The sequence below is a fragment of the Petromyzon marinus genome, chromosome 47, assembly GCF_048934315.1.
Source record: "Petromyzon marinus isolate PM22_M1 ecotype Great Lakes invasive population chromosome 47, UKy_Petmar_22M1.pri1.0, whole genome shotgun sequence".
NCBI lineage: Eukaryota > Metazoa > Chordata > Hyperoartia > Petromyzontiformes > Petromyzontidae > Petromyzon > Petromyzon marinus.
The window spans coordinates 10,300,396-10,322,581 of NC_133713.1; the positions used below are offsets into that span (position 1 = coordinate 10,300,396).

General features: G+C 50.4%; 1 protein-coding gene across 1 annotated transcript in view; it reads right to left on the reverse strand.

Moving 5' to 3' along the window:
- The window catches only part of LOC116952615 (divergent protein kinase domain 2A-like), a 9,793-nt gene extending 5,029 nt beyond the window's left edge, over positions 1-4,764 (reverse strand). The window contains exons 1-3 of the mRNA XM_032972147.2: positions 4,478-4,764; positions 1,823-2,220; positions 188-847 (exon numbers count right to left, since the gene is read on the reverse strand). Of these exons, the coding sequence (XP_032828038.1) occupies positions 188-847; positions 1,823-2,113 (951 nt within the window). The 5' untranslated portion in view covers positions 2,114-2,220; positions 4,478-4,764. The remainder of the gene's footprint in view (positions 1-187; positions 848-1,822; positions 2,221-4,477) is intronic.
- Positions 4,765-22,186: the final 17,422 nt, after the last annotated feature.

A 22,186-nucleotide genomic window follows, 5' to 3' on the forward strand; every position in this document is an offset into this window, starting at 1 on the left:
CGTTTTATACATATTTTATTATTTCATTGTTTCCCTTCAACGTGACTTTACCGAAAGAGCTAAGAATATGAATTACTGCAGTCACGAAAGCTTTAAATCAAAAGGGTGAAGCTAGTTAAAAAGACAAACGTGTTGAGAGGCGGTGCTGACGGCTGGTGAGGGATTGTCGGCGTGCGACGCCACTCGCCTGCAACACGAGCGGCTCAGGGTTGAAGCGCAGCGTCAGCAGCAGCTGCGCCCGCTCGCCCTCGTGCAGGTGGCTCAGCAGCACGCTGCCCGAGTCGCGAGCCTCCGCGTAGCGCCGCACCACGCGGTCCAGCAGGCGCTGAGACGGGCAGCGCACCATGTCCGACCAGCCCGCCACCATCGCCGGCGTCAGCAGTCGCGGCACCACCGCCTGCTGCTGCTGCTGCTGCTGCTGCTGCGGTGGGAGAGGTGGACCTGCCTGTTGAACTTGTATTAAGTTCTGATTCAGCAGATGCTGCTGCCGCTGCTGCTGCCGCTGTTCAAGTTGCGCCAGCTGCTCTATTTTATTCTGTACCGGGTTGTGAATTAGATTCTGCCCCGGCCGGTGTTCATCGTTGGGGCTCAAGTGCTGCTCCTGCCGGGGACCTGAGTGGCTGCCGCCCCCCAGCATGGCCTGGTGGAAAGGCTCCCAGTGCAGCATGGCCAACGCTGGGTGGCAAGGTGTCGCTGCGTCACTGCCGCCGCCGCCGCCGCCGCTGCCAATCGCAGCATCCTGACAGATGTCGCGGTCCAAGGCCGCCAGCTCCGAGGCGCTGCCCAAGCGTTTCAGTACCACAGCCTTGCGGCCTTCTCGCGGGTCGTCATAGTGGCCAAAGTACACCTGGGGATTGGGGGCAACGATCACGTGGTTACCATCTGACGGCATTGCTTGGTCGTCATGAGCATCGTCATCAACCACGAACTGTCCGCTGCTGGATGAAGGCCTCCCAAAGCAGTGGCCATCCCTCGCGGTCTCACTATACAACAATCCGTCGAGATCCTACACTTGAGCTGGACCAATGTTATCCAGGAGCACGTGTTGTCGCGGTATAAGTTTCACAATACAATAGCGTGCGATATCAAATTTCACGGTATCAAGATGATTACAATGTAAGTATTGCGTAATTTAGTCATTGTACTTGACATTCTTAGTGTATTGTGGTTGTGCTTTTCTGTACTTCCCGTAAAAATAAACATTACTTACAAGTTCTTAAATGCAGCTTGCTCAACACGAGTGTACCATATATCTTTTCATCATTTTAACTTATCGTCCGTCTACTCAGAAGCGATAATGAAGAAAGTCCCTCCATGGCAGTCAGTCGTCTTCCAATTTCACAGCTTCATTCATTGTCAATCCTTTACAATATATAACACGGATGTTCAGCACAGGCCCAGAGTCCCAAAACATAAAGCGACCGGTAATGAACAGCATTCCAAAGCTTGTAATGAGATTATAACTCCTTTCTTGAATTGAGCAAGGTTATTGTAAGAGCTTGAGGAAATAAGACGATGGGAGGGAATACGCACATAGAGAAGTGTAGTGACCTGAAGTGTTTTGGTTGAACACAACGTTAATGAGACAACACAGCCAGACTAAGTCCTCGACACGGGCAGAGGAATCAATGAGAGAAGTCACGAAAAAAAGAAGCATGTCAGTGGCGATAAAAGGGTGAAAAGGGTTATACTGCCAACTACATTTTTTTTCTTTATACACCACATGACTACGAAATGAAGTCACGAGCCATCACAGGGTCCCCACCCCTGGTCCTAAAAGTCCACCTAAAACCACCGGCCCGGCACGCTCCACACAACCGACCTGCTTGACGTTGACAAAATCCAAGAAGCGCAGGCGGTGCCACGAGTCGAGCACGAGCTGCCCGGCCGAGAACCTGCGGCACCAGCTGACGCCGAAGCAGGCAGGGCACGCGTCGGCGCCCACGAAGCGCCGCTCCTTCAACGGGTTGCCCAGCAGCAGCGGCAGAGCCAGCGACGGGGGCAGCAGCGCCGGGGCGAGGGCCAGCAGCGCCACGACCAGCAGCGCCGACGCCAGGCACAGGCGCACGGCGCGCCGCTGCCGCTTGCCGGCCAGACGCAGGGACCAGCTCATGCCCGCCGACTTGCTGGTGCGTGTGTGTGTGCGCGTGTACGTACGTCGTATTACGTGTGTGTGTGTACGTGTGTTTTTCCAACAGCAGCCCGCCGAGAGAAGTTGAACTGTGGGAACACGCAGAGAGAGAAGTGGCGCGTTATGTATATCCATGCTGAACTTCTTTTTTTCCACCGTACTCAGACGACCGTGTTCATCGGAGGTTCTGGAGAAGGACGACAAACTAAACACGAAAAGCGGTTCTAATCAAATGAGTTTAAATCTAGATTGAAAAAAAAATTGCATAGCCCTTCGCGGCTTCCTTATATCGGAAGGCATCATTGTCAGCCATGATCAATCCACTGCTGGATGGAGGCCTCTGCAAGGCGTCGCCATGTCCAGCACAGTCCTGTAATGTATAGCAAGCTGGTGCACAGGAGGAGGATGTATGAAAGATGAAAATGCCAAGTAGTTAATTGCCACGACGTACTCCGCAGTTCTCACGTCACCACGAGTCAACCTCACTCCACCTCACTCCACCTCACTCCACCACAAGTCAACCTCACTCCACCTCACTCCACCACGAGTCAACCTCACTCCACCTCACATCACCACGTGTCAACCTCACTCCACCTCACTCCACCACGAGTCAACCTCACTCCACCTCACTCCACCACGAGTCAACCTCACTCCACCTCACGCCACCTCGAGTCAACCTCACTCAACCTCACTCCACCACGAGTCAACCTCACTTCACCTCACGCCACCACGCGTCAACCTCACTCCACCTCACTCCACCACGAGTCAACCTCACTCCACCTCACTCCACCACGAGTCAACCTCACTTCACCTCACGTCATCATGAGTCAACCTCACTCCACCTCACGTCACCACGAGTCAACCTCACTCCACCTCACTCCACCACGAGTCAACCTCACTCCACCTCACGCCACCACGAGTCAACCTCACTCCACCTCACGCCACCACGCGTCAACCTCACTCCACCTCAAGTCAACCTCACTCCACCACGAGTCAACCTCACTCCACCTCACTCCACCACGAGTCAACCTCACTCCACCTCACGTCACCACGAGTCAACCTCACTCTAACTCACTCCACCACGAGTCAACCTCACTCCACCTCACTCCACCACGCGTCAACCTCACTCCACCTCACTCCACCACGAGTCAACCTCACTCCACCTCACGCCACCACGCGTCAACCTCACTCCACCTCACGTCACCACGAGTCAACCTCACTCCACCTCACGTCACCACGCGTCAACCTCACTCCACTCACGCCACCAGGCGTCAACCTCACTCCACCTCACGTCACCACGAGTCAACCTCACTCCACCTCACGTCACCACGAGTCAACGTCACTCCACCTCACGCCACCACGAGTCAACCTCACTCTACCTCACTCCACCACGAGTCAACCTCACTCCACCTCACTCCACCACGCGTCAACCTCATGCCACCACAAGTCAACCTCACTCCACCTCACTCCACCACGCGTCAACCTCACGTCACCTCGAGTTAACCTCACTCCACCTCACGTCACCACGAGTCAACCTCACTCCACCTCACTCCACCACGAGTCAACCTCACTCCACCACGAGTCAACCTCACTCCACCTCACTCCACCACGAGTCAACCTCACTCCACCTCACTCCACTACGAGTCAAACTCACTCCACCTCACTCCACCACGCGTCAACCTCATGCCACCACAAGTCAACCTCACTCCACCTCACGTCACCACGAGTCACTCTCACTCCACCTCACTCCACCACGAGTCAACCTCACTCCACCTCACTCCACCTCACTCCACCACGCGTCAACCTCATGCCACCACAAGTCAACCTCACTCCACCTCACGTCACCACGAGTCACTCTTACTCCACCTCACTCCACCACGAGTCAACCTCACTCCACCTCACTCCACCACGAGTCAACCTCACGCCACCACGAGTCAACCTCACTCCACCACGAGTCAACCTCACTCCACCACGAGTCAACCTCACTCCACCTCACGCCACCACGCGTCAACCTCACTCCACCTCGTGGCCAGACTCAAGCACTGTCTGTATATTGCAAATAGCTGCCCATTAAATCGACAATACACACGCACACAAACTACCGTACAGCATTTGTCAATGCACTGCTGGATGAGAACCTCCCGTATGCGGTGCAGGTCGTGGGGGTTATTTGACCATACTTCACCACGCTGGTGAGTGCGGGTTGATGAAGTATGATGATGTTTCTGCACTGCCCGCAAGAGTACGCATCGATGCGGCTTAATGCACTTTGCGCGTGTCTGAAGTCGTCTGGAGTTCGAGTACGCACACTCGGCCGAAGCCTCGCGTCTTTCCTAGAAGCCCTACCGGGAGAGAGGCGAGGTGACCCCGCCGCCTTCGCTTGACCGCGACGGTTCCCTCCTCCAGTCTTGGCAGATACTTAAAAATGTTTTTTTTTTACAATAAAAACAAGCACTCTGGCGTGCAACTTTAAACACACAAAGACTGTTTCTACGCGCGGGATTCGTTCGTGAAACGACGCTTAGCGACAAAAAAAGGCGATTTTTTTTTACAAATTCCCAACCGCGCTGTGCAGTTGAGGAGACCGTGGAACCGGTTCCACCGTTACATTCAATGGGAACCGGATCCCGGGTAGCGGAGTCCGCTGAGGAACCGGTTCCGATGTTAGTTGATTCCCGCCCTCAGCCCCCGCCCCCCACCCTCAGCCTCCCGCCCTCAGCCCCCGCCCCCCACCCTCAGCCTCCCGCCCTCAGCCCCCCACCCTCAGCCCCCCGCCCTCAGCCCCCCACCCTCAGCCCCCGCCCCCAGCCCTCAGCCCCCCGCCCTTAGCCCCCCACCCTCAGCCCCCGCCCCCCACCCTCAGCCCCCCGCCCTCAGCCCCCGCCCCTCCTCTCTCTCTCTAATTATTTATTTATTTGCCCCCAGCAAGGCGGAGCTCCGTCGAGGCGCGCGCGGGCTCCGTCCACCAGGGGCGCTGTGGGGGGGGGGGGCGCCTGCCCCCACCACTCAGCTGGGATGACGAGAAATATAAAAAAAGTAAATTCTCATTAAAAAATACTTTTCGAAAAAAGACTTTTCGAAAAAAATGTTGATGTGTGTTTAACATTTATTTTAAAAATATTATAATTCTTTCAACGTGAATTGCCTAATGGCGATAACGGTTTAAAGTTTCGATTTAAAGCTTTCGTTACTGCAAGGATTCATCTTCTTTGGTTCTTTCGGTAAAGTCACGTAGAATGAGAATAAAATAATAAAATAAAATTCTCACGACGTTTCGGCCACAACACAAGTGGCCTTCTTCAGGTGAAAGGAGCAAACCTCTCGGGACTACAGAGCTACAAAGTAGTTCCGATAGGTTTGCTCCTTTCAAAATATGGCTCTAGATTTTGGTGTTATAATTTATTTACGTAGTTTATTGTTAAAAATTCGGTCACAGTCCCTATGATCACTGTTACATTGCATTTATGGCTTTTATTTTGGTGATTTTGAAAACGTTTTTTTGTTCTGGCCATGTTTTTGTTTATTGTAGTACGGAGTTAGACTGATGGCCTTAATCTTAGTTGTCTTGTGGTTGTTGTTGTTGTTTGACTTGCATCCCACTGGGATTTTTGCACACAGCGTTGGTGTACGGTGCCTTTTCAGGAATATTTTGATTTTTTTCCTGGATTTTTTTGTTTGCACAGTCACACAAAGTCACTTTAAGATGTTTTTCTTGTTCATGTTTTTGTTTGTTGCGGTTGCACCCGATTCAAGAGCCGAATGGCTCACAGGGCTATACCAAATAAATGAACTATGAACTATGAACCTGAAGAAGGCCACTTGTGTTGTGGCCGAAACGTCGTGAGAATTTTATCGTGTTATTTTATTATTGTATTCTCATTTCTACGTGACTTTACCGAAAGAACCAAAGCAGACGGCTTTAAGTTGTTCGTATGAGAATAAACCGCTGCTGCAACGCGGCAGTCTGAGTTGTCCCTCGAGGGGCTCTCGGGGGCGTCTGTGAAGGAGGCGTCCTTCCCAGTGACAAGTTCCCCTTCTTCGCTCGTCGCGATCAGCTGCTGGAGTTGTGGCCACGACGTTCGAGACCCACCCGTGGCGGTGGACAAAGGCGCCCGTGGCTGTGACGAGACGATGTCGCAACGTGAGTTTTAATCTAGATTTGAAGTTTTCGTGACTGCAGGGATCCACACTCTTTGGTTACTTCGTAAAGTCGCGTGGGTATAAAATAAAATACATTTAAATCACGACGTTTCGGGCGCAACACAAGCAATCATCAGGTGGGAAAACCACAGCAAAAGAAAAATCCTTGTTGTGGTTTTCCCACCTGATGATGATTGCTTGTGTTGCAATCGAAAAGTCGTGATTTAATTTTTTTTATTTTATACCTACGTGACTTTAACGAAAAAACCAAAGAGTAAGGCGAGTTTTCCCTGTGCAGACAAAGCAGGCCCACGGCTTTCGGCAGTGTCAAAGGGGTTGTCTGGTAGATAAGGCATTTGTTATCACTTTCACGGGAAGGCCAATAACATGACGAGGTCTTTCTGAATTATTAGACCATATTTTTTAGTGGTCACTCTCGTGGCAATGTCACCAGCCGCCACGATGTAAAGCGCTTTGTTTTCTTCACGACATCTGTGCGGAGTTTGTACTTCCCCTGCTCCCTCTTCTTCGTGGGTTTCCTCCGGGCTCTCTCATAGTTTAGCCACACCGTGTCAACCCATGCGGTTTAACAACGTGTTTCTTGTCCAGGGAAATTTGTTTTTCAGGTCCATACAGCGTACAGCCGTTTCGACAGGAGAAAAAAATGTGTCTTTTTTGTGTTTCTCCCTTGTGATGGGAGTTTGTAGGATGAACATTGAGATTTATAAGGGGCACGGGGTGACCAATAAGGTCTGAATTGGTCTGTAATAAGGTAGGGCACTGATAAGGGGTTGACAGGTATGCAGACCCAGGTGCCATGGGTTGACTTATCTGCCAGGTTAGGTGCAGGAGGTCATGGGACAAACCCAGGTGCCATGGGTTGACTGCTGTGCCAGGCTAGATGCAGGAGGAGGTCACGGGACAGACCCAGGTGCCATGGGTTGACTGCTGTGCCAGGCTAAATGCAGGAGGTCACGAGACAGACCCAGGTGCCATGGGTTGATTGCTGTGTCAGGCTAGGTGCAGGAGGTCACGGGACAGACTCAGGTGCCATGGGTTGACTGCTGTGCCAGGCTAGGTGCAGGAGGTCACGGGACAGACGCAGGTGCCATGAGTTGATTGTTGTACCAGGCTAGGTGTAGGAGGTCACGGGACAGACTCAGGTGCCATGAGTTGATTGTTGTGCCAGGCTAGGTGCAGGAGGTCACGGGATAGACTCAGGTGCCATGAGTTGATTGTTGTGTCAGGCTAGGTGTAGGAGGTCACAGGACAGACTCAGGTGCCATGAGTTGATTGTTGTGCCAGGCTAGGTGCAGGAGGTCACGGGACAGACGCAGGTGCCATGAGTTGATTGTTGTACCAGGCTAGGTGCAGGAGGTCACGGGACAGACGCAGGTGCCATGAGTTGATTGTTGTACCAGGCTAGGTGTAGGAGGTCACGGGACAGACTCAGGTGCCATGAGTTGATTGTTGTGCCAGGCTAGGTGCAGGAGGTCACGGGACAGACTCAGGTGCCATGAGTTGATTGTTGTGTCAGGCTAGGTGTAGGAGGTCACAGGACAGACTCAGGTGCCATGAGTTGATTGTTGTGCCAGGCTAGGTGCAGGAGGTCACGGGACAGACTCAGGTGCCATGAGTTGATTGTTGTGCCAGGCTAGGTGCAGGAGGTCACGGGACAGACTCAGGTGCCATGAGTTGATTGTTGTGCCAGGCTAGGTGTTGGAGGAGGTCACGGGACAGACCCGGGTGCCTTTGGTTGATTGACTTAGATGGCTGGCAGATGCACCACCTGTGCCCCTGCTGTGCCAGGCTAGGTGCACCTCCCGTGCCCACCACTGTGCCAACTTGCTGCGTTGTATCCGCCCGGCGCTCCGCTCGTTGTTGTGAGTGTCGCTCCTCCGCCCTCCGTTGTTGTTGGGGGGCGATTGCCTTCAACTGGTCAATGGCAGCGTCCTTCACGAACCTCCTAAACCGAGATTTTATCAAATACACAGCAGCATCAGCAGCAACATCGGCCCCCTAAAGAGGAAAGTTGGCAGGACCCTCTTGCCAAAATTAGTCTTGAGACACGGCGAGGCCTTCCTGGGTAAACAAGCAGATGGAACGCATTTGACGTGAGACCCTGCAGCCACTAGAGGTCGCTATACCACCAAGCACAAATCAGAAAACCTCCACCACATCTGTTGTTAAGCACGCATTTGTTTTATAACGGAACAGAAAGCCATGAAGAGGATGACAAGGCTCAGAGGGATTGACTTGGTCACTTTCACTTTTACACGGCGGGGCTCCGCGTTATAACTGGAAATGTTAAGGCAGTTGATGAATTAACTTTGGTTGCCACCTCTGACAATAAAATCGGGACACATCTTGGGCGATCTACATGTAAATGCATCGTCTTGAGTTGGTGGTTTAATATTACCGTACCGACTGTGGAGGTGACACGGCTGAACAGTAGCGCGTCCCCCCGCTTGTTGTGGAGATTTGCGGTTCAAACACTGGCAGGAGGCCCTGAGTAACACTGCGGGTGTATTAACCACACAGTGGATGTTAGACATCCCGTGACATGATTTGAAGAAGAGTCGGCTATTATTATGAGCTGGCGTTATGATCCCAAAATTTCAACAACAACAACAACAACAAATCAAGAACATTACTCGCAAATTACTTAACTGGGAAATACAGCAATTGTTGCCCCTTCATGAAACTAAAGCTTGGCAGGACCCTCCTGAAAATTATTGAAACTCAGTGGGGCTTGAATCATAGCAACCATGCAAGAATTGGGACTATTCATGTCCCAGGAAGATTTACCTAATTCCCAGGAAACCTACCTCGACGGATGGTCCTGTGACCACCAGGACAGGTGAAAACTCCGACAATGAACGGTTTTAACTGACACATTAACGATTGCCCAGAAGTAGGCATGAGATAATTTCTACTTTTTTTCAGAACGACGCTCATGTACCCCTATACAATAATTGGGGGGAAATGATAGAGAAAACATTGGCCTTTCGAAGCCTCTGTGCGTCTCCCGCCAAGCTGAATATACTCGCGAAATATGTTTGCACTCTGGTGTGTCAGCTATGGAGCCATGGCTATTACAAAATACAATAAGCTATTCAAAAGACAGAAACGAAGCATTAGAAATCGGTGGGGGGTGTCTATAAATGGATCACCCTGGGTTGCAACCACTTGTATTTTTTTTATCATAGTTCCTGAGCTCAGGCCCAAAACGCAAAGTGGCCAGTAACAAACAGCACTATCGAAGGTGTAATAAATACCCCCCCAAAAATTAATGGCAATTGCTCTACGGTCTACTGCCTGCGTAGAAATGTGTAATTTCCACCACTTGCTCAGTACTTCCAATATGGATGAGCAAGAGATTAGTGAGTGGGTCGCTGTCACAACTAAAAAAAAATGCATACGAGCAAATATATAGTATCCCTGGTGGAATTGATTGGACAGGAAGACAGATTATGGACACACGGCCTTCATGACATGGTGTTTAGTAGGAGTTGCACAACGCTATGTTAATCCACTGCTGGATGAAGGTCTCCCGTCACTGTACAGGTCACAGGGGTTATTTGATCAAATTATACCACGCCGGTCAATGCGGGTTGGTGGTGAAGGCAGCGAGCATTGACGCGGGACCATAGAATTACAACGCAATAATGTATTTCTCTGTACTGTCCTCTGTTACCCAAAAAATAGCTCCCGCAGCCTATAACGCCTGTTATGCATGGCGGTCGCCTATCATAATTGCTGAATAGTGACTCTCACCGCGTATAAACCAGGCGTGGGGACCTACTTACCTTGCTGAGGGCTCAATAGGACTTCCAAACACCTTGTGTGGCTCACACATGAGCGTGGTTTGCAGTCACTTCTGCCAGTGCTCTTGTAACTTGCTGACCCCCCCCCCCCATACTGGACCTCTGTGAAAAAGAGCTTCATAGCACATCGGTTCCTCCAGCCTAAATGAAGACTCTGATTCAGTGCAAGAGGTCACTTGCAGTAACAGTAGTGACTGAGCACACTACAGCTACAAACACTGCTGTTTCCAGGTTGAAATAATACTCATGTTATTGGCTCCAAAAGTCAGGAACCGGCAATTGTTTACAGTGGAATTGTAGGCATGCATGCACCGATTGGCACGCGTGAACGAACAAGCGTCACGGTGGCATTAGTCACTGCGCTGTACATTTACCTTAATTTCTCACTTTAAAATGGTAAAACTCGCAATTATTAATCTAGAAGTTTCTATACGTTGCAGAAAACCGGTAATCCGGTTTTGACCGTTTTTTTCACGCAGTTATCAGTAACGCAAAAAAATATTTTAGCAACCCCACTCTAGTACCCAATTAGTGTGGCTAAGATCCTTGAAGTAAAGGATAAATATGGGGAGCGAGATATTAACTCCCTCGGCTGGTATGCAGGAAGTAGTTGGTTCGATCCCGACCCTGACGCACGGATATTTGAAGTGTGCATGTTCTCCCCGTGTTCCAATGGATTTTTTCTCAGGGTCCTCCGGTTTTTCCCTCCACATGGACTTGCGTTTAGAGTATTTAACTCCTATGCATTTCCACATAAGCCGCTTTGTTGCGCTATCATTTGTGGCCAGGTCACTTCTGAAAAAGAGCTAGGGTAAATAGCTCAGTGGTAAAAATAAAACAAATAAAATAGTCAAACTATATTTATACTGAGCCAATTTCGAAGTAGTGGTAGGCCTCATGTGGCCGAGGCCTCTATGAAGTGATGTCACCGGCTATAGGTTCCCCACTCCTGGCTTGAACGTGCTCACGTATATCGCGCGGAGTGTCACCTTTTTAGGAAGTGACGGCTCGTTTCGGCGCTCAGTGTCAGGGTGTGTCCTCTCAGCGTCATCTGTTACGCATTGCTGAAGAGGGCCGCCGTGCAGATCTGTGTACAGAAAAGCCCTCGGGCTCCAACCAATAACCAAAGGAGCAAAACAGAACCAAAAGCGTCAACAAGAGCACCTCGTTTGCATCGATGCAACCAAACCGAAACATAGCAAAATAAAAAAAGTGCAAAACAGTGGCAAGGCGATTTCCATTCGGTGACACTGTATTTTTCAAGCGGAGAAATGTCAATCACCGTGAGTTTTTGAATGCCTTTTGAGTGCGAGGTACAAAAAAAATCCCAGAGACTGTGGGTTTGGTCTAAGCTTCCCCCTCCCCTGTTTCTGTGCCCACGTGAGTGAGGTGGTCAAAGCGAAGACCAATAAAAGGACGTCTTGCTCAAATGAGCATCGAAGTGGTGCCCATCTCCCGTTAACAGCCCCTCAGCCAGTGGTAGAAATTATACGTTCCCATTGCTGGAGCGAGTTTGTCCATAGGACACCCATTGTTGATATCCCTACAAAGTGGTACCTTTTTTGTTTATCTTCGGAGGGATGATGGGCTGAATCAACCCCTCGACCAGGATTTGAACTTGCAACCTTTCCAATTGTAAAGTCGCGCGCTATCTACCGCTGAGCCACGTGAATGTCAATGGTTAGCTTCTATTTCGAAACTTCATCTAGGCATTGCTAAAATAACAACAAAAAATACGCCGGATTAAAAAAAAACTATAGCGGAGCGTAATTTTTTTAACGTAAAAAAAATTGCCTGGAGCTTTTTGAAAGAGAAATGAACGGCCTTTCTATCCAAATATCACGGTAGAAAATGAAAGCCTTTCACCAAGATTAAAGTGAGGTCCCGTGGCTTTAGTGCTGAGTTGCTTGCCATAATTGAGGCTGCACGGCTTCAACCACCGGTCAATCTCTCCACCAGGCAGTGGGATGATTGATACGAGGGCACGTTTATAACACGTATTAGCAGCAATCCCACACGTCACATCACATCCTGCCCGCACATCGAGTCAATTTGTGAATACTGCTCCGTGGGTGTTCGCGGTCGTGCTGTTGTGCAGCTCCCCCATGTGTTTGTGTGTGGGGCGGGGGTGTACCGTGCTGGCATGATGCCCTCACGTTTTGGTCCACTGTGTCAATTGAATATCCTCTAAATTGATGTGCACTGCATTCACGTTGTAATTGATGTGTTTGGGAGTTGTACCGCATTTAAAACATATCTTATATAGCGCAATTTATCCACGGTGGGGGGGGGGGGGGAGGCATTCCGCCCCCCCCTCCTCCACAAAGTAGGCTCCATGGTGGGAGATCTAGGGACAATAAATTGGCAGCATGAATTACAATAATATTTGAAGGCCATCCTGACGATTATGTCGGATTCAATCCACTGCTGGATTAGGAACTCGCCACATTATATCGGCCCAGTTGCCACCTGTTCATGTATTTACACTTCATCGCTGACTCAGGCAGCCCTACCAATGTGTCTGGGATTTGGCATCTGTATTCCGGCGACAAGAATATTTTTGTACCGAGATCTAGTACCGAAATTGCGTTGAACTTTACTGAAGTAGACTACACAGTTTGATATACACTACCTCAGCTGGCTGAGATATATGTCTGTGTTTGGTCTGTGGAGGAGGTGGAGACTCTACACGTCGGTTAAAGGGAGTTGTTTGACCATAATTAATCACATTGTTCAGTCAGGATTGCTACAGAGGGTGCCCAAGGCTGGTCCAGATATCGTTCAGCACCGCAGTGATGAGACGTTAACTACCTCGTGGTTTCGATCCCGACCCTCATATCTGTATATTTGGAGTTTGTATGTTCTCCCTGTGGTCACGTGGAATTTTCCCCGGGTGCTTTGATTTTACCCTCCACACTTAGAAGCAATCGTTTAGAGTATTCGGTTGCTATACATTTCCACGTGATAAGCCACTTCGTTGGGTTATCATTTGTGGCAGGTCGTTTCTGAAAAACAGCTATATAGATCAGTGGGCTTTACCTGATAAAATACAAAAATTGTTCAGTTTAGTACGACGCTGATGTTAGCTGTGGCCGGGAATCAAATTCAAGTTGTACGATTTTTTTTGTCGCGCCCTAATCGCCGTGTCACCTTTCCCCCCAAATAAACCAACGTTTGGAAGTACATTAATTGCCCTTTAACACTGCCCAGATGTTGGCACCGGTGTGGGTGTGAGTTGTGTCTGGCGAGATTTGTAGAGATTTGTTCGAGGAGTTTTGTGGGGGGGGGGGGGGGGTTTCGTGAAAAAATATTGCCAAATTGCGGTATGTTTTTAGACAGGTGGACAGACATTTCCCGATCACATTAATACGGTGCTTATGGGCTCCCTTAAAAAAATCAAGAAAAAGGACATTTAAATCAACAGAATTGTTTTTATTGCTGCAGAAATCACGGACATACAATGCATAGCATAACCCACGGAGGCTTAAAGTGAGTTGGGATGAGCCTAGCAATAGCTTACTGCTGGTGTAATATTGAAACTCATCACGTGCAAACTCGAGCACACGCGTCACGTACGCTGGCTCTAAATCATAACTTAAACATCTTCTTGGTGTGCAACAAATTATAAATAAATAAGTTAAATGTGCTCTGTCCAGTGTAATGCCAGTTCCATTTAAACAAAATCCATTTCATATTCAGACGTGTATTTACAGTAATAAAATATAATTAGTCATAACTTAGAACCATTTTATCAATACACTTCTGGATGAAGGCTCCCCATGCAGTGTTTGGTTATGGAGGATTTTTTTTTTACCATACTTCAGCAGTGTGCGGGAGCTATGGCCAGGAATTGAACTAAAAGCGCGCTGGGTTCCTAGGGCAGAGCGCTAACCACGATGTCACCGTTTCACCCACATATACAGCATCACATCTTTGACCGTCTGTGTTCATAAAATGTAGTGCATTAAAATATAGTGTTCATATACAAAAATTGGCAAGCGTAATAAATATCGTAAACACGTAATCATTTTTTTGTTAGCAACATAAATAAAACTGCAGCATTTACTAAGGCGATACTGCTGACCTCAATTGTCAACAATTTCGAAGTAGTGGTAGGCCCCAGTGTCTTATCCCACATGCAACGTCAAGAAATTGACCGAATGTCCCAATAATAACAGGACGCTGGTGCACGACCGTGACCCACGGGCACGGCGAAGATCCCCCGAAGAAGGGAGTCGCGAGTTTCATTGCTCAAGGAATATTTCCCAGAGCCCCCCGCCCGCACCCCAATCCCAAAGCCGCCTCTACCCCCCCTCCCACCTCCAACCGCACCACACTGGAAGTTAAGACTCAAGTGCGGCTCAGGCACACGGTACCGATTTTGTAGATTTGGTGGAGGGGCACAAAGAGTAATGGGGACCCATATCTTGTAGATTGTTAATTGGGGGGGGGGGGGGGGGGGTGCACAGCACGTGGCTTGGACCCATCTGTCCAAATGTTGGAGCGGATGGCTCGAGTGGATTGGAAGAGCAATGAGCATTGGGGGAGACGGATGGAGAGAGGGATGAATGGAGAGAGGGATGGATGGAGAGAGAATGATGAATGGAGAGAGGGATGGATGGAGAGAGAGGGATGGATGGAGAGGGATGAATGAAGAGAGGGAGGGATGGAGAGAGCGATGGAGAGTGAATGATGAATGGAGAGAGGATGAATGGAGAGAGGGATTGTGAGGGTGTTCAGGGTAAGGGGCAGGTCTTCTTGAGAGAGTCATAGCGCTTGGCGAGCTTGCGAAGGGCATCCATGCTCTGCATGTTCCAACTCAGCTCTCCCTGTGGAACAATCACGCACACGGGCATCACCGGTTAGACAGGGTGGCGGGAAGTGACATCACTTCCTGTGCTGTCACCTTTTCGGATACATCCGAAATTAATGTTATTACAGATCACGTGGAATGCAGTTTCTGTGCCCAATTCGCAGGGTTTTATTTTAGAAAAATCTGAAAATAGGAAATATCCTTAATACAAACTATGCATGCGATATGTATGTTGAACCTTTTTCGCACTGTACATAGCCAACCGTGCTAATCGGGCGAAGGACAATAAACTAAACACAAAAAGCAGTTCTAAAGCAATTAGTTTGTCAATCTAGATGATGATGATGATTTACAGGTGCATAGCTCCCAGTGGCTTCCTAATATCTGGATGAAGAGCGTTCCAGACGGCCGCATCTTGAAAGCGCGCAATGCAGTCTCACGGGCAATTGACAGGACTCGCGACTGAGTCACCCACAATTGCTGCCCGATCTCGTCAGATCTCGGAAGCCAAGCAGGGTTGCGCCTGGACAGCAAAGATGGATTTTGGGGGGGGGTAACAATTGAGGTGATCGCCCCCCCCCCCCCACCGCTCTAAGACCCCAAAATGTTGGTATTGAATGTAACTTTTTTCTATTAGTAATGTAGGGCCCTATTTTAAAAGCTTGACATTTAGGGACCCCACCCCACCACCCCCTCCTCCATCGTGACAAGTTTAGAGATCGGCCTCTGCCGGAGAGTGTTTGGGATGAGCGAACACCATGCCCAGATAGGTCGCTGTTGCGGGCTACTGTGTTATCTGTACTTCTATGCCCCCGCGTCTCTTGCTCCTGCCCCGCATTCACCGACCCCGCATTGACCCGGCGCGGTCAAATTGCAGCCCGACGACCCGCACAGCGTGGGGAAGGCCTCATCCAGCAGTGGATCGACAAAGGAGACGCTTGCACCGTCAGCGATACTTAGCGGCTGTGGTTGGGGCACAACGTGCAGGCGCCGCGTGTGTGTGGTTGTGTGTGTGCAGCTGTGATGTAGTCTTACGTGGTGGTGGTGGTTGTGGTGGTGACGATGATGGCGGTGATTGTTGTGGAGCTCCGCATGGCCACTTTCGTCATGGTCTCCGCAGAACGGCTGTGAGTTAAAACATTTTTTTTAAAGGTCAGCGAACAAAAAAAATCATGCGTTGTTTGTCTTCGTGAAAGTATTTGACAATTGTCACTCCTCTGTCGCTCTTGGCATGCTCGCTGCTCCTGCTGAGGTCACTCGTTAATTCCTCCACGCCTGTTGAGGACTCGCTCCACTTTGGAATTCCCTCCCATCGTCGCCTCTCTTCCCAAGTTCTTACAATAATAATTATAATAATAACCTTGCTCGACTCAAGAAAGGCGTTAAACTCTTGTCTATTACAACTATAATAGGTGCTGTTTGTTGCTGGCCGCTTGACATGTTGGGCGTTTGCGCCTGCGCTCAGAAACTGTGTTTGAAACGTTTATTCTTTTAAATATCCGTCCGGAAGCGGAGGGGTTCGCCGTCAGAGTAAAGAAATGCTTCTTTGAGAACGGAAATTTTCGCTCTGGGTTTGTGTCTCGAACCTCTCGAAGCTGCTGTGAGTGCCCGGTGCGCGTGCGCGTGTGTGGGAATGCGTCCGTGCCGACGTCGGCCGTGGGAGATGGAGCGATCAAGTAATTCCGTCTGCATGTGCGCAGTTGGTCCTGAGCGGTGGCGGCAGCTTGCGGATATCTTAATCCAGCAGTGTATTGGATGGATGGAGTGATGGAGTGAAGGACGGATGGAGCGATGGAGAGATGGAGGGATGGAGAGAGGGATGGGGGTGGTGTTCACGTGCCGTGCCTCCCTCCTCCCCAAATAATCATGATGACGAGCGTGCACGTGTGTCAGTGTGCATCAGTGAGTGGTGCTCGCTAAAAGCACTTCCCCCCAACAGTCTGTTGAAGGCCATACAGGGGGATGTTGTCTCTGTTGAGTGAGTGCTAGGTGAGTGAGTGACAGGTGAGTGAGTGACAGGTGAGTGCCAGGTGAGTGAGTGCCAGGTGAGTGAGTGACAGGTGAGTGCTAGGTGAGTGAGTGACAGGTGAGTGAGTGACAGGTGAGTGCCAGGTGAGTGAGTGCCAGGTGAGTGAGTGACAGGTGAGTGAGTGCCAGGTGAGTGCCAGGTGAGTGAGTGCCAGGTGAGTGAGTGCCAGGTGAGTGCCAGGTGAGTGCCAGGTGAGTGAGTGCTAGGTGAGTGAGTGACAGGTGAGTGCCAGGTGAGTGAGTGCCAGGTGAGTGAGTGACAGGTGAGTGCTAGGTGAGTGAGTGACAGGTGAGTGAGTGCCAGGTGAGTGCCAGGTGAGTGCCAGGTGAGTGAGTGCTAGGTGAGTGAGTGACAGGTGAGTGCCAGGTGAGTGAGTGCTAGGTGAGTGAGTGACAGGTGAGTGCCAGGTGAGTGAGTGCCAGGTGAGTGAGTGCCAGGTGAGTGCCAGGTGAGTGAGTGCTAGGTGAGTGAGTGACAGGTGAGTGCCAGATGAGTGAGTGCTAGGTGAGTGAGTGACAGGTGAGTGCCAGGTGAGTGAGTGCCAGGTGAGTGAGTGACAGGTGAGTGCTAGGTGAGTGAGTGACAGGTGAGTGAGTGCCAGGTGAGTGCCAGGTGAGTGAGTGCTAGGTGAGTGAGTGACAGGTGAGTGCCAGGTGAGTGAGTGCCAGGTGAGTGAGTGACAGGTGAGTGCTAGGTGAGTGAGTGACAGATGAGTGCCAGGTGAGTGAGTGCCAGGTGAGTGCCAGGATGTGTTAATCCAGGTGAGCGAGTGCCAGGTGAGTGCCAGGTGAGTGAGTGACAGGTGAGTGAGTGCCAGGTGAGTGAGTGCCAGGATGTGTTAATCCAGGTGGGTGTGTGAGCTCACTCACCGAGGCGACTCCGATGCAGGCGAGGTGGCTGCACGCGTTGTCTCGCATGGGCTTGAGGATCCCGCACAACTCAAAGCTGCAGGCCTTCTCCTCGCCCTTTCCAACACACGACAGCAGCTTCCAGAACCTGGCCAGCTCCCGCAGGATGTCACTCAGCAGCTCCTCGTTCTACAGAAGCAGGTGGCAGGCAGGCGGAGCGAGGGTGATAATGATGATACTGATGGTGGTGGTGGTGGTGGTACCAATGATGGCGGCGATACTCCTGATGATTATGGTACTGATAAAGATAAGTATGGTGCTACAGATGATGACGACGATATGTTGGGGCTACTACTGATCACGATGATGCCGATGATGATAATGATGTTTCACGAAGCGTTTCTGATAACGACCTTCCTGCCTCTGCTTCTGCCGCCGGTGATACTGCCGACGAAGATCCTGCCGCTGTGTGATTATTCGTGCACGTTGAGCTCCTTTCGCACCGTGCGTAGTCAGCCGCGCTAATCGGTGGTGCGGACGCTGCTGCTGAGCTCAGGTATCGCGCACACGTGGGAGGCTTACCGAGTCGAGTTTGCGAGGAGTGACGAGCGACACGTCCGAGCGAGCGGATCTCCCGTGCTTCTGCTGCACCTCCTTCACACGCACGCACACACACAGACAGCAGACACCGCTTCACCTTAATATCGCCATCATCATCATCATCGTTGGCATCATTAACGTCGATCGTCATCAGCCATGATCTGTCCACTGCTGTACGAACCCCACACACCCCCTCGTCCCAGCCATTGGCATCTTTCAGAGTCCAGAATGGTTGCGTGGTGGACAAAGCGAAATATCTCGACGACAAGTCGAGGGCGAGATCCCCGCTCAATCGAGCATTGGGGCATAGGTAATCATCTCCTGCTTACTCACAACTCTGATCCCGGTAAGTGCAAATTCCACATTCCTATGACGGGCGGTGGTGCGAGTGTATCCACAACGCATCCACTGTTGACCTCGTCACAAATTGGTACTCGTTTTATCGACGCCGGAGTGATACAGAGATGGAGCTAGGAACTTCCCAAGACGAGAGGCGGATAGTCCAGAAATTTTAAGCGTTTTAAATACATCATACAGGGTGGACATCTGGAAGAAAAGAGCTTTATAGCTTATCAGTTTCCTCCAGTATAAATATACATATTCTGATTCTGGGTGGTGTAATCAGATAAATTTAAATTAAACTATTTTTTTTTATTTTACCAAGTAAGGATCACTGAGCTGTATAGCTCTTTCCCATAAGCGACCTGGTCACAAATGATCGTTCAACGAAGTGGCTTATCGCGTGGACATTTATTGCAGCCAAATCCTCGAAACAATTCTAAATGTAGAGGGAAAAACCGGATGACCCGGAGAGAAATCCACGCCAGCACAGGGAGAGAGACAGGCAAACTCCAAAATATACACACGTCGGGATTGAATCCACGACCTCCTGTATACCAGGCGAGGTAGTTAACATCTCGCCACCGCGAGATAGATGGGGTGGGGGGTGTGTGTCGCGTTGGGGGGGGGGGGGGGAGGTGCCCACGTACCTTTGCGCAGTGATTGAGGAGCCTGATGATGTCAATGACGCGAAAGTTGCTGTAAGTTGGACAGACGCGGCCACACGCATCGTCTCCCCCTCCTCCACCTCGTCGCGTCTCCACCTCCGCTGGGACGCGAGCCGACGCCACGGGGCTCGGCAGGAGGCAGCAGCTCACGGCCACGGCCAGCAGCAGAGACAGGGTGCGCATCTGTCGTGGGCAGAGCGAGCGGCGCGAACAGCAGCGAGGAAGAGGGAGGGGATGAGATTGAGCCGTGCGGCACTTTCTGAGTTTCATCAGAACCCTCGTGCTTGTCACGTGGTGGGCAAATGTGTCGAATGCTTTCAGCTTCCGAGATCTGATAAGATCGCTGGGGGGGGGGGGGGGGGGCTCATATTAGCCGATACAGGCAATGGAATCGAGGCATGGTCCCTCTTGAAAAACGAGTCGTGAAACTCCGGACAAATGATGTAATTGACGTCAGTCTCGCGAACCAACTTCGCAACAACAACAAAATTAGACGTTTCGTATCAATGCAATGTCGACCGATTCTCGAGCACGGCGCGAGTGTACGGATCGCGGTAACAGCGACAACAGCCGACAGGCCTCCGTGTGCCACCCAAGTGGCGGTGGCGTGAACCGCAGAGCGCCGGTGCCAGGCTAGGTGCGTTCCGAGGCCACGTGGAGTGCACAGGACAGACCCGGTTGTTACGGGCGAGCTGTCTACTCAGCTAAGGCATGAACGCGTACAAATATCACCCGTATAGCTTGCAAGGAATGAACTGATGGGCCAATAGCTATTAGTGAACACCTATTATGAAAGCAATCGCGCACGAAGGGGTGGTGTGGCTAGCACCACGTCCGGTTGCTGATGCCTCTCCGCTGCCCGAAGCATCGTTTAAGGCCGAGTTGACTTTAAAGGAAGCCCGCGACAAATGATGGTTACCACTCGCCACTCATATTGACCGTGGCTGGGAATCGAACTCGGGTACTTTTGTGTGCGTAGTGCTGTGCGCCCTAACACCACTCTCAGGTTCCCCACAAACACACGCACAAACACACGCACAAACACACGCACAGACACACACAGACACACATGTGCACAGACAAAGACACACGCACAGACACGCACGTGCACACACAAAGCCACACGCACAGACACACGCACAGACACACACGTGCACACACAAACACACACAAAGACACACGCACAGACACACACGTGCACGCTCACCGTTCTCGTTGCACGTGGGTGAGAGGCGAACGGTTGGACTTCTTGAGAAGGGAGCTGCAGGTGAGAGCTACAGGTGAAGCTGTCTGCAGCTGCAGGTGAGATCTCAGGTATGCAGGCAGGTAAGAGCTGCAGGTGAAGCCGTCTGGATCTGCAGGTGAGAGCTGCAGGTGAATGATTGTCGGCATCAGCCGGTGCCTCCCTTTTTAAAGGAACTCCCTAGCGACCCACGGCCGCAGTCTTCGTCTTTCACCGAAACCGAAATCGAGTAACAACAAAGAAAACACATTTTGGAAATCGGGAAAGCACTTCCGATTCGACGCCTCGCGGCGGTTCCTGCCGCAGGTGCGGCGGGGGCAGCGGGGGGTGGGTGTACAAGTGTACTCGAACTCTGTCCGCCCCCGCGTGCACGCGCGCGCTCCCCACGCCCTCAAGGAGCAGCAACGGCGGAGGGAGGCGACTTTCACAACTCCCTCGCCACCGGCCCCGGCTCCGTCGCTCGCCTGCACATCGACCACTCCCCCCCCGCCCCTCGTTGCGTTCTGGCGCTCTCCACGAAATTTGTTGTTGTTTATTTAAATATATATCTTTTTAAATTCATGGCCCTCCTGCACCCATCTTCAAGCGTGGAGAGTTGTGCGTAATCCGCCTTTGGACAGTTGGCGGAGTGGGGAATTCAATTATCTGTGGTTCACGCAGCACTTGATTCCTTGCAAAATGAATCATATTTGTGCGTTTGTGCATCTCAACGCCAGTTTTTATTTCCAGACAAGGGTACACGACCTTTTATTGTTTTTCATACTTTCATACTGGCAGCAACAACAAGAAAAACGGAGATGCCATGATATATGAATGATGTGCTGATGTAGCTTTTGTTGGCAGTGATGCACACGCACAGCTAACGAACAGAAAAGTAACTCAACACGATTCATTATTAGTTTTTTTTGGGAGGGGGGGGGGGGTTGTTGTACGTGCAGGTATGGTACCGTAATGTCACGGTTGGCTGCGTACGCTGCGAAAGAAGTTCAACACACGCACACTGCCAACGACGAACTCTATTAGCTGAGCTTAGGTTTTTTTGTTCCGCAACTAATGATGCTGAATGCAAATATCCAGCGCAAAGTGGTACAGCAAATTGGCAACAACAGCTGGCTTTTCAACATTCCTCCAGTTTTTTATTTTCTCTTCTGCTAAACAAAAAAATAAATATATTTGCATATTTGCCCATCATGTAACAGCCTGACTTGAGTGGCTCTGTCGGGTGGTGGAGGCTTTTCGCTAAAAAATCAAATGTACATTACACCTGCTCGCTCTGACCCAAATTTATTTATTTATAAATAATATTGGTTGATCTTCTTTGGTTATTTCGGTAAAGTCACGTAGAATGAGAATAAAATAATAAATTCACCTGATGAAGGCCGCTTGTGTTGTGGCCGAAACGTCGTGAGAATATTATTGTGTTATTTTATCAATTTATTATGTTATTCTCATTCTACGTGACTTTACCGAAATAACCAAAGAAGATGAATCCTTGCAGTCACGAAAGCTTTAAATCGAAATTTAATATTGGTTGCTTAAACCTACGTA